Below are 12,834 nucleotides of genomic sequence, written 5' to 3' on the forward strand. Positions count from 1 at the left end.
GTGTTCGTGTTACACTAAGCAATAATATTTCACCGACTGCCTTGGCAGAACAGAACAGTCCTTGAGAAACGCACGCCCAGGTGAAACCATGCGAAACGCGACTACATCGTGTACTCGAACTAACGTAACACGACTCCCGACAATCGAGACACCCAGTGAGCTGACCGTCGGCGCACAGCAAATACCACAAATGACGCCATCCGCGGCTGCGGACGACGAGCCGAGAAACTCTGCACACGTCCCAGCGGCTACATAAACACATACCGTTAGTTGCTTTTTTTTTTCTTTTCTTTTTTTCAGGACCCGACTCCTATAGCGCACTCTACAAAATGCGGTCATTTGCGTCACTCCTGTGGGTTGCACATTCTACGCCCGTACCTCTTCTTCTCTCATCAAGCGTGCGGTGACTGTTTTCTTTTCCTAATTAATACCTACCCGCAGCTGGCACCCGACTCGATGGATGGGCTCTCAGAAGAATTCCATACACGAGGTTGTTTTTTTTCCTCCTCTCGAATGCACGCTGTATCACTTACAGCGCCTCTTGCGAACTGCGCAGCTTAGCCCGCAAGCAGGGATCGCATGTCGAATACCGAAGCGCTGCTCACAAGGCGACCTTGCCGAGTGCGCGAGTGTAGAACAGTCCTTGGGGCGAACATCGAACGGCAATTGCGTTAGCGAGCAGGAATTCGTGGCGTTGGCAGATATTTCTCCTCGTATGTAACCATAGGAGCACCGATTTGCAGTTTTGCCTCTTTGCTGTTTGCTCTTCTTTTCTTCTTCATTTTTTTTGGGGCTGTTTGTACTCGGCAAGAAGCTTGAAAGAGGAGAGATTTAAACAGACACTAAAGACCAACACTATAAATAATGTTAAAGTGGTGGAGCGTTCGTTCAAAACTACATTTTAATTAATTTGGGGGAAAAGAGTAGTCTACTATAAGAGTTATACAGATAGAGGGAAAAAAAAAAAGAAGAACGAAGGTCAATCTTTCTTCCTTACTTCCTTTTCTTTTGCATTTCGAGAGGCAACTCTAGAACAGAACTCTGGCTTTCGTGGTGTTTGATCGTATTCGGGCTGTTCTGACGCAGGAAAAGTTCACCGAAATTATTAAGTTGTGCATTTGTTGCCTTCAGAATGCGGTGCAGTTCTCACTTACTGGTAAACAACTGCATAAAACAGAGCAGGCGCTATCAAAATCAGTGAGGCCACAGCGAGCTGATTTGGAAACTTCGGAGTGGCGTCGTCGCCGGTTTTTCGTTTTTTGCGTCTTTCTAGCTAATGAAATTTCTCTGCATACTACTTTCCTGTTGCGTCTAAGCGTAATTTACATACGCAACTAAGCCTAAAGTTAAACTTTAGTGCTTTCTTGAGGCTTTATATCTCGATATTGCTGCTACGCGCAAAGGACCTCTTAATGCCGTCTCGAATTACCAATTAGAGGTCAGAATCTCATTTCTGTTTGTCGTTTTTCACGAGCGGTTGAATCGTCTGGGTTTAATCCTAAAATTTAAAGGTGATTAGCTCTCGGGAACGGTCGAGGCTTTAAGAGCACGTACAACGTAAAATGTCTTATTGGTCTTTCGATATTTCCAGCTATAGCGGGCCGTTCAAATAGTGAGAATCTCAAGTTTATGGGGACAGTACAGTCCTCGTGAGTCAGGGGCAACTTTACACCTTGCTTTCTCGCATCAGTGCTGAACAGGCGCCTGGATTCAGTACTGCTTTTTTTTTTCAAGCCCGCCTCGGCACAAAATACGCTGTATAAATGAAACCCTATTGTTCCGTAGAGAAATTAATGTATAACATTGTATCCGGGTTTGAATACGCGAAGATAAATGCTGTACTGGGCCGAGATATTGATGTCAAGATAAAAATAAATTAAATTTAAAAAATAGAACTAATGCTCCACATCGTTAGAACACTTTCGGCAGCGTTTCGCATTATTCGTACGGCTATCAGCCCCCCCCCCCCCCCCCTCCCCCCCCGCCTAGCTTCTCAGGACCTCAATAAAGTTGTTTACTACTACGTAACGAATGAAATGTGCCGATTTTACGACTCCCACAACGAGTACATTCAAAGCAGGCACCGTGTACCCCTCATAAAAGGCTATCTGCAATGCTTCAGTCCTATAAGGAAGGAAAGAAGGAGTGGAGAAGGAAAGGCAGGGAGGTTAACTAGTTTAGCACTACCGGTTTGCTACCATACACCAGTCCTATAGGCTTAGCGGTTGCCAGTGGTAGCAGCGCTGTTCAGCTGTCGTGCCATGACGGGGGAAATTTGTCTTTCACCCGAGATTATAGAACGAAGCTACAATACAAACCCAATGCAGGTTCTCAGAAAGAAGGTTAGGTAGTTGCACAGCAATTTGCACTGGCTAGGGGATAATGCCTTTCTCTGCTATAGGCTCTCAGGTTGATGACAATATTTCCTTTCCTGAAACTTAATTCCCCCACATTGCGGATATATTTTCTCGTAGCTCATTTGGCCAATCTAATGCCAATAGCTGAATCCCCAAAGTTTTGGGGTGGAAAAATAACGATAAAGTGTGAAGTTTTAAAAACTTATAACCTACGCTAGATCTTTGTAGGTTATACCCCTGTCAAGCGGGCAAGTTAAGTGCACTTACGGGGAGTGCACTTCGGGACCTTGAGTGACACTTTAGGCTACGCGGTTCTAAACGGGAAAACAGAGTGCACTCGCAGTAAAAAAAATGGCGACAGACTACGAGCGCGTTTTGTGAAAACGTAGATTAAAAAGAAAAAAGTACTTCTAAAAAGTGATTGTCTTACGTTGTATCATTAATTAAAACAAACTTAATATATGTTTTTTCAACAAAAAACTAAAATATTTTTTATTTAAGATGTGACAAGTCAATGCTGGCCAAGAAAAATGCCTAGCCAATCCAGAACGACATAGCGGCGTGCGACGAGGCGGCATTTGATCCTGCTCGAACAGAATATGAACGCGTTTTAGGCTATTATTTGTGCGCAAGAGCTGTTCAACCACTAAAATGAACTCCTGTGTCCTTTTTTATGCATTACATTTTATACCATTGAAACCGCTGGCGACGAGGCTACGCACTCGGCCAGCAAAGTGCGTTCCGTGAACGCACTTCGACCGGAGTACACTCTGCAGCGAGTGACACTCCACTTGCGACGTTTAGATTGGGCAAAGTGCACTTAAACCGAGTGACACTCTCCGTAAGTGCACTTAACTTGCCCGCTTGACAGGGGTATATTACTTCCGCGGCTGTGAACCGGCAACGCGGTATACATTCAAAGCCGTGCAGACGACATGGAATGATCTATTATTCATCCCCCGCTGTTCTAAACATCCTTACAATGCTTCAAAAGTGAAAGCAGGAGTAAATAGCGAGGTTATGTCGCTTCAGTGCAAGCTATAATTAATACGAGGATGTTCGAAAAGACCACGCTCCAACGGGCGCCAAATTGCAGATTTTTTTTTTCTCTTCCATCGTTAATAGAGCCCTTAGTACTCGTCTTCACGTACAAATCTTCGGAAAGAGATCCAGTCAAATTGTCTATTTTTACTTAAGCTCTTTCTGGCCAATCGTTGCTTTTACATGAAACAAGAAAAGAAACATTTAATTTGCTTATAATAGGTACTGGTATGTGAAGTTAGGAGACACAAAATTAGTATCACGCCTGTCGCTATGCCCCTGCTGAAATTTTAAATGTCTAACAAAAGAAATAGAAGAGAGCAAAGGCAGAGCGGTAAACCAGGCGTACGCCCGATTTGCTACCCTGCACTGGGGGAAGGGGGTATAGGGAAGAAAAGAGAGAGAGAGAGGGGGGGAGATGGAAAGCACAGTTTAGCGCACATTTGAAAAAAAAAAAAACTGAACAGGGTGTATAATGCGGAAATAATGTTATACCGGCACGTTTCTCGCTGTACGTGCCTTAACTTTGAAACTGAACTGCCTTGCATCTTATGACAGCCTATACAACACATTTTACTCCAGAAATAGTGATTATTTGTGCACCTGCGTGGATACAGCCGCACTAGTTCACGAATGGAAAGTCAAGCCACGTTGAAGACTCTGCGCAGAACATTGTTTTCTAAGAGGCGGTGACCCGGCGATATGTTTGCGTTAAACAACTGTTTTAGTGTCTACATGTTTGACCTATGGACATGTTTAGCACATGTTTATGGCTAAATGTTCGAAGTAACATGTTAAAGATGTTTTCTTTGAAACAGGGCATCAGAATCCTGCTTTCTTTTGCTTTAGTGCCCCGCTTCGATTTAGCAGCTATGTCGGCACTTATGTAGCGGCATATGTCGTGAAATTCCGATAACCGGATATTTTCGGAAAGGAAGAGGTTAACCTAAACATTTTTTGTGCGCTATTTTTTTTTTGCACTATCCTACGCTTCGCCGACCCACACAAATACATTTCATTCAAAAAACACGCTTGCTTTTTTTACGTTTTTTTTCTGCATATACTACGCTTTTATTTGACCTGGGACGGTACTGTACAACATTACGGGTCACCTCTGTTTTTGCTCCCGGTCCATTGTTAGCAGGTAAAAAAAGACAGCAGGACATCACACCGCGGGAGGGGTTCAGATGATAATGGCTCACCCTTGGCGACAACCGACTCTGAGTCTACGGGACGTCCCCTGAGCGTGCCGTTGTTCTTGGCCAGGAAGTCTCGGATGGCCACCTTGACCTTGGCCGCAGGCAGGTCGCCGCCGACCACCACGAACGAAGCCACCACGCTGCCTTTCCTGCGAGCGATGCAATAAGACAGCTACAAAAGAAAGAATCGAAAAAGGCAAGAAAGGAAGAACGTGGAACGCCTCGTTATACGTATAGCTAGCTACACGCGCGTTGCACACGCGAGGTCTTAACGACCTTGCCCAACTACCCGCAGCCGGGTCTCTGGAAAGATAAAGCCGCATCAGTCCACCGCGGTCCGGCGTTCTGGAACTGCGGGCGGCCGTGTACCTGTGAACCACCTTTGACCCGACGGATCTTCGAGAACGCATTGACCTGGCTGAGAAGCGAAAAAAAAAAAAAAAAAAAAAAAAAAACGAATTGCGCAAGTGACGCGCTTCCGGCACGGGGATACAAATGCGGTCCGTGTGAAACGTCGTGAGGAGCGCAGCTAAAAAAAAAATGCGAGAGCGTTTGAAAGAAATGAAAAACGCTGCAATGAAAGTAAATCATTGGAACGGAATTGAAGAGAGAGAGAGGCTGTGGCCGTGCGTACCTGTACTTCAGAATGTCCACCGTCTCGTAGCGGTACCCAAGTCCCTTGAGGATGTCTTCTAACTATGAAAAATGAAAAGGACGATAAGATGATGGATGTACAACGCGCTATCGCATGTATTTGACAGTACAAGGTCGCCAAACGAACTTTGTGAAATATGAAGGACCATTCTCGAGTGCGCGACACTTAACAATTGGTGTTAAAGGTGCGTGATGTTAAGCCACTCGTCCTTGCAGTCAAAAAGTCGTCTTCGCGGCCTTCGAATACTCGTTGTAGTTTGACTCATGATGATCAACATGGCAGACAAAGTTTCTGAGCACCAAATACGTCACGAACCGAAGTTCGAATTAAAGCATGCGTAAATTAAAGAACGTATGACAAGGATAAGGAGTTTTGGTACAAGGAACGATAGACTACAATATTTTGACAGTGACAGCGGGAGGAATGCAAAAAATACTACTTTCATTATAATTATCTGCATGCTAAAGAGCCAGAGATGGTCGAAATACTTTCGAAGCTGTCCACTATATACGGCATCTCACAAAATTTGGGTGCCGCATTCTCACGTCAAATTCATCAATCATATTGTGTTATTGTGTTTGAACCTACCATTGATTTCAACTTTTTTTTTCAGAAGGAGAAACGAGGTTTTATTTACAGTGACAGAATGATTACTCTGAGAACGACGTACCCCTTGTTTCAGCTGGTTCGAAAGATCTCTTGCTTCTGTAGAGGACTTGTTGTTCAGAGATTCGCTGAAAATTTCTTCCGGAAGTGTGATCTCACCAACAACAGCGTTCGGGCCTGAAAGAAAAAAAAGATTAAAACGGGTCTCATAAAAGGCAATTACATACTGGGGCACGTTGTTGTTCACGAAGTTGAATTGTACGCACGCACAAACATACACAGCGCCCACAAACACACGCGAAGATGTTTGTCATACAGTTTGAAGAACTGTGAAAGTCTCGACCATTCTGTCAAACAAAATGTCCTATGCATAGGGTCGACACATTTGCATTTTCGCTCTTAACGGGAGCTTAGTATTTGTGAAAGCAGAGCAGAAGAAGAAAATTTCACCGCCCAGGCACCCCGCACAGATGCTAAACCAGCGAAGCGGAAATGTGCCCCCCCGGTATGAGCCACGCGCGATTTCTTTCTTTCCTTCTTTCTTTCTTTCCTTCTTGCTTGTCCCTGGCTCATACCCGCATCGTGACGTAAATGACGAGCATGTGATGTTATTGATGTCATGACCTATCAGTCATTTTAGCCATACATTCGTACTCTTCCGTGCCAATTTTGGTATATACCAAGTGAACGAGACGCGAGTTTTCGATAGGTTTTCGATAGGTTTATTTCCGCCGGAGGGTTTGTGTGGTCGGACCACGAGTGTTTTCGCCTAGGCATATACAGATTCGCTGTAAAAATACTTGTCAACACGTTTGAAGCTGGCAGAAGACGGTGGCAACAAGAAATCTTGACTTGATATGCAAGCGCCGAACTACCAGAACTTCGTTCCTTAAACGTTTTATGGACAGTGTAGAGTTTTGTATCAGCACGTTAAATAATAAGAAAAATCAAATTTGACGTTCCGGGCACTAACCTGAATAGAAATACATTTCTCGTACAAATATAGAATGAATTAACCGTTTTTTACATATCTCGCGAATGGTGTGATTCTCAGGCTGTCGATCGGTAACAGGCGCAGCCACGTATACAGTTCGGCTAAAATACGGATTACAAAGTATTCACGCGAAGGCGAGCTACAAAACACAAAAATATTGAAAGAGTCCTGCGTAACATTTAGCAGCTGAGACATCTTTGTTGTGTTCCTACCAGGAAGAGGGAGACCGCCGGTGGGAGTACGTTCTTCGGTGCTCGCCGCTGTGACAAGCTCCGTAAGCGTCGACGACTCTTCATCCGTTGGCGAGCTTGTCGTCGTCGCCGTCCCCAAGTCTGTCGTCAACGAGCGCTCAGTCAGCGAGGCCACCGTCGTCTCATATAGACTGGTCGTGCTTTCGGCTTTGACTGTGGTTTCGACCGCGCCTGGTGATGTCGTGGTCCTCTCGGGAACCGCACTCGTGGCAACGGTCGCGAGCTCCTGCTCTGTAGGAGTCACCGTTGCAGAAGAAGTCGTGGTGGACTCGGAGCCATTGCCAGTGAACGGAGCTTGCATGGTTGTAGCTGCTGTCGTCGAGGCATCGATTACAGTCGTAGCTGCTTCGGTGGTTGCTCCAAACACACTCTGAACGGGAGAAGTTACTGTAAAGGTCTCTGCGGTGGAATCATCCCCTTTCTCCGTTGCGGCAGACTCCGTGGAGGGCAGGGCCTCGGCCGACGTCGACGGCACGCTCGCAACCGTCGTCGGGACAGCTGTGGTCGGCGGAGCGCTGGTGACTGGAACGCCAGGAGCGATACCGTCGGTCTCGCCCGTCTGGTCGTAGTCGACTGTTGTGAGCGAGGCTTGACCAATTACCGGAATGCTCGTAGTGACTGAAGACTCGACGGAGCCGGGAAATCGGGACGTCAGATCTGACACTGTGGTTGCGCTTTCTGTCGTGACTTCAACCACTACGGGAGACTGCGTCGTCGCCGTGGACTGGTCCCTTGTGCTGGCGGTGGCGACCGAGGTCGCGGGAGGCTGGGTGACTGTCGTCGATGGAGGTCGGGTTGGTTGTTGCGTGGTTGGACTGGTGGTAGTGGGAGAAATGACTACGATTGGCGGCGATGATGGCGGTAATGACTGTTGGGAGGGTGGCGGGCTGGTCTCTTTTGGCTGCGGCGCACCCTCTAGCGTCGACGAGCCGGCGTACATGCTCGAACTACTCGGGTCGACGTGAACGGACTTTGGAGAGGACTTAGAATCACTCAGCAGGAACCCAGCTGCAAGAGAGAGAGAGAGAGAAAGGGAAAGAAAGACAAGGAAGATGGCCAGTGTAAATTGTAGAAACCAAATAGCGAATATAAGAGACAACGAATTTTGTGATCTCTAAACGGCAGCGCGTATAGATATCAGTAAAGGAGCAATGATTATACGAAGCCACGGGTGTTCAAGAAGTGGCTGGAAGGTTTGATAATATACTTCTACGTCAGTATCCGTCAGTATTCAAGCTTACTCTGCAGACTAACAAGACCAATAAATCGTTAACGCGAACACCGCGGAAAATCTAGATTCGTCGATGTATAGTTGGTACGAGATGCCTTCTCATTTAAACACGACAGAAAGTGCGTGCGTTCCTAACCACATGGTTGTTACAAAAGAGCTTCGTTTTCTCGTTTCAGCACGTCCTTGCAAACGGATCATAATTTGAAAGTCCTACCTTAAGTTTCGGCAGCGCGTCACTCACCATCACCATAAGTTTTTAATGGCGTGATGTTTAACCTTCCGAATCACATGGGACAAGAACTTGCCATGTGAAAGAAACAATATAGCAGGTCGGTAGTCAAGATTTTGGGTACCGCGTTCAAGCACAGCAGTATAGTACAGACGAAAATTATCAAAGTTCAAAGGCTTTCTAATTGCGCGCCATTAGGGCTGCACTGGAAAGGAGCTAGGCTCGAGTGCAAACATTACGCAATGCCCACAACTACGTGGATTATTAAACTTGACGCGATACGCGTTGCGATACGTCACGTGTCACATCGACGCACATTAACCAACACGAAAGAAAAGGGTGTACTTACTTGCTGCTAACACCCCCACTAGAACAGCGATGCCTAAGATCATGAGAAGAAGACAGCAGAAGAACATGCGCTTCCACCCGGAACACACTTTTCTTTTTTCTTTTGTTAAATAAAGCTTTTCGCCGCTGTAAAAATAGAGAAAAAAGAAAAAAAGGAAGGCATTAGGACACGCAAAAATAATCGATAACGCAGAGATATGTTCTTTAGCAAACAGAAATCTCAGCGGAATACATCAGAGGTAGTAATACATTAGCAGCAGCATTATTTGGCCCAGTCACAGCGCGGTGCATGTAGCCTATAAGTGTGATGCTGAAATCTGATTAATAACTGGCAAGAAAAATATGACACGGTGAATACCGCGTTCCTCAGGAAGATATCAGTGCGGTGTAAGCGACCAATAGCGGACATTTGTAATTCACGAACACTCTCAGAAAAAGCCTAGCTTTATGTGGTGCACCTCAACATGAATGATCTTGCAGTAACAGTTACGGACACTATTTTTCCGACGGAAACATGGCACTCTATATTAAAATTATGAGCCTAATAAATCGTATACAGCGAAATGGCGATTCGGGCACTTTAGTCGATGTTCCTGTTGAAGTTTATTGAAGCGCTAGCGAGAATGTTATTAGCGCACACTGCGACAACCCATGTTCCCCCTCACACATTTCAGGAAAACTCAAACATCCGATTTGCAAAGCGATCGTATTTGAGGTACCTGACAAAGCACATTGACTTAGAGGGCATTAAGATAGCTGAAACACGCAACATGATATCTTAGCGCACTACGGCCGTACTCTTGCTGGGAAACGGGCAGTTCATACACTGCGTTCGCTTGGCGTGGCATACGTGAAGATGTGGATCGAAGCGTTGAGAGGGCCATTTTTTTTGCAGGTCTATCGGCAGCGGAACAGAGGGAAGACAGGGAGGTTAGTCAGTATAAGATGGTTTTGGTAAACTGAACTGAATATGATAGAAGAAGAAATAAGCTAAAAAGAAAACAGCTCCGCACGAGAGCGATGTAGCGCACGACAGTGGTCAGTCTGTCACTCAGTACACATGTCCTCAAGAAGTGCAACCACGTGTTCAGCGCCTTGTGTGCTCAGCAGTGCCTGGGCTATGTGTCTGGACAGCTACAAAAACTCCGACAGAGAAAGGGAGTGTGGCAAGATAGCTGACAGGTGGGACAACCCTAAAATGATGGCGCGAAAACTGCGAACCGAACTGCAAAAAGACAACGTTTTGCACGACCGAAAGTGGGAAGCATATTTCATCTTTGAAAAAATGGTGCAAGCTTGCAAAAGGTGCAATGTATGCGTTCGAAACGCATTTATATTACTTTTGCCCTTGGAGCACATTGCATGATGTACGTTTTTCTTTCTTTTTTTTTCACTCTCTCTCCCTCTTTCTTTTTGCCGTGCTGAGAGCTGCGTCACCTGGAGGGAGTGGTTTGGCACGTTCTGAGGTACCTGTTTGGCTTTTACGCCAGTTCCCGTGACAGATATGTATTGGTTGTCGAAATAAGCTTGCACACTAAACGGCTGCTTAAGAGTTGCTTACCATTTTCTCTCTTCGTCTGATGGTGATCATTCTTTCGTTTTGCAAACCTAATATTAACAATAACATTCGAACAGTTTTTACTACAACTTGCATATTATGAGCCCGCTGTCATGCGAAGTGGTGTGGTGATAACTATCTCAATAATATTGCTTTCTGTGCTTATTTTTTTTTCTTAGGGCCCCTTATAATCCGTTTTGCGCAAGCCACCCGATTCCTGGCAGGTATGTTCCCACCATCGATACGTTCCACTACAGTGACGAGGACGGCAAACGGACAATTCGCCTTTGCGTTTAAGTAACTTTCGCTGGTCTTATTTACGTCATTAGACCTCGCCTCACCGGACTCTTACTTATTTGTTCGATACATACGCGTCACCACAATGAGAGGCGAACGCGGCAATCACCGTCAAAGCATTATAAAAGATCGGGACAGCCCCAAGTACGCCGAACAGATTGTTTCCTTTGCGACGTCGAAAGGAATACGCAGAAATGACAAGAAAGAAAGAAAGAACGAAAGAAAACAGTTGATTTGCCTTCCACTCTCGCTGCTTCTCCCTTTCACAACAACGCGCAAAGACGAGCTCCTCAAACCTTCTTCAGGAGCGCCACGCGACCACGGCAACGACAACAAAAACAGCCGCGGCCGCAGCGGACGAGGAATAGCCGTGGCTGCTCGCACGAGGAACAAGGTAGTGAGCCTCCATGCATCGGCGTGCATCGCGAATCTGTCAAGCGAGCGTGCCAAGTCGGCGAAGCGTGTAGCGTGGACATTTTACTTCACTGCTCACGTCACAACGACCTTAGCGGGAGAGGAGGGCTCTCTCGGAGGGGGAGGACCAGACAGCCCGCGCTGGATGAGACGACGTGATGGGTTGGGGGGGGGGGGGGGGGGGTGAAAAATAAATGTGGAAAAGGAGCGGGAAGAAGCAGCGAGCAAGGGGGGCGAGCTTTGCCAGAAAAGCGGTGTGCGATTGCAGTTGCCGCCGTTAAAAGCAAGAAAAAAGAAGGGAACAGCCAGGTCGAACCTCGGCGGCCTTGGCTCCCTTGCAACTGAAAACGACCGGCGAAGGTGGCGCGCGCGCGACGGGATCAAGCGTACCGCCCCCTTTCGTGCTTCGCACCTTGCAGAACTCTTGTTGCACGCGAGGGAGAACGATGCCGTTCATGGAGCGAGCCGTTACTGCGAGCAAAAGTGCTAGCTCTATACCGACGCGCCGCCTTCGCGACAACGTCGGTGGACTTTTTTTTTTTTTTTTTTTTGCGCAGAGTGTATAGTGGACAACATCTCGCAGCGGTATGGCCCATCATTACGAGACAAGGCCGTGAACATATATACAACGGCGTGACGGAGCCTGACGTCAGAGGTTTGAGTAGTTTCCAGTGCTCGGACACGAACTAGGAGGCTTCCTAAATTTGTTTTCCGCTGCATTCGCAGTAAGACAAGTGTTGCCGTACTGCAGCAATAGTGTACTTGACGGGACAAAGATGCAAAGCTTTCAAAACATTGAGGCTTGCGTCGTTGCTATTTGGAATAGCCTTGTTGCGAATTTTATTAGACAGCTCGTTTCCATTTTGTCCTGTCTTCTAAAACTACGCAGCGCTGTTTAGCACCAATCCTTCCGAACAGGCGTGCTGCACTGGCAACGCTGTCGTTACGCGTGCACTTACCGTATGACTGGCTGCGGCGTCGCTCAATTTAAATGAGTTACAGCAGCGTTTGCACAGCACACGGGCTTCTAGGGAGGTACTTCAAGGTCGTACCGCAAAAAGCGTATGTTGGATGTCACGTGGCAAAAGAGTCCGTGATATCACAACACAGACGTTTCGTTAGGTCGATAAAGTTATGTTGGACCAGTGCTTCGAACGCTTTGAGCCCCGGCTTTGTTGATGTCACGAAGATCACAAGAAGTATTTCGTACTTGCAGTGATGTGCCCACATTGATTATAATATATCTCACTCACTATATCTAAAACACCGTCAAGGAAAGTGGTTCTTGCCTTGACAAAGACAAATTCTCTTGTAGAAGCGTTGGCTACAGTGACATCACTTGTTCCACCGTTGTTGATAAATTTAAGCCTCCGTAATCCTGCGTACCCCTGTTTTGTTCAACGGTAAGCCAACGTTACATCCTGCTTATCTGTATCCTCCTGTTTTCGTACTAGTCGCGATGCGTTCTCACCAAGCATCAGCCAAGACTCCCAAGTCAGGATTTAAAAGCGACAGAGAGAAAGGTTGTGAAGGAAAGGCGAAAAAGGTTAACCAGACGCACGTCCGGTCTGCTGCCCTACACAGGTGAAAGGGGGCCTGTATATCAAGATAATGCATAGTCACAAAAATAATTCGACCGTGTATACAGGTCGAA

At 46.5% G+C, this 12,834-nt stretch overlaps 1 protein-coding gene across 5 annotated transcripts in view; it reads right to left on the minus strand.

Moving 5' to 3' along the window:
* Positions 1 to 12,834, minus strand: part of LOC119450503 (uncharacterized) — a 228,589-nt gene that overhangs the window by 36,927 nt on the left and 178,828 nt on the right. For all 5 annotated transcript variants that reach the window (XM_049665925.1, XM_037713981.2, XM_037713979.2 and 2 more), the window contains exons 3-7: positions 8,913 to 9,037; positions 7,065 to 8,111; positions 5,923 to 6,035; positions 5,232 to 5,293; positions 4,601 to 4,746 (exon numbers count right to left, since the gene is read on the minus strand). In XM_049665925.1, coding sequence (XP_049521882.1) covers positions 4,601 to 4,746; positions 5,232 to 5,293; positions 5,923 to 6,035; positions 7,065 to 8,111; positions 8,913 to 9,037 — 1,493 coding nt within the window. The remainder of the gene's footprint in view (positions 1 to 4,600; positions 4,747 to 5,231; positions 5,294 to 5,922; positions 6,036 to 7,064; positions 8,112 to 8,912; positions 9,038 to 12,834) is intronic.

Source organism: Dermacentor silvarum, chromosome 4, assembly GCF_013339745.2.
Source record: "Dermacentor silvarum isolate Dsil-2018 chromosome 4, BIME_Dsil_1.4, whole genome shotgun sequence".
In the NCBI taxonomy this organism is placed as follows: Eukaryota; Metazoa; Arthropoda; class Arachnida; order Ixodida; family Ixodidae; genus Dermacentor; species Dermacentor silvarum.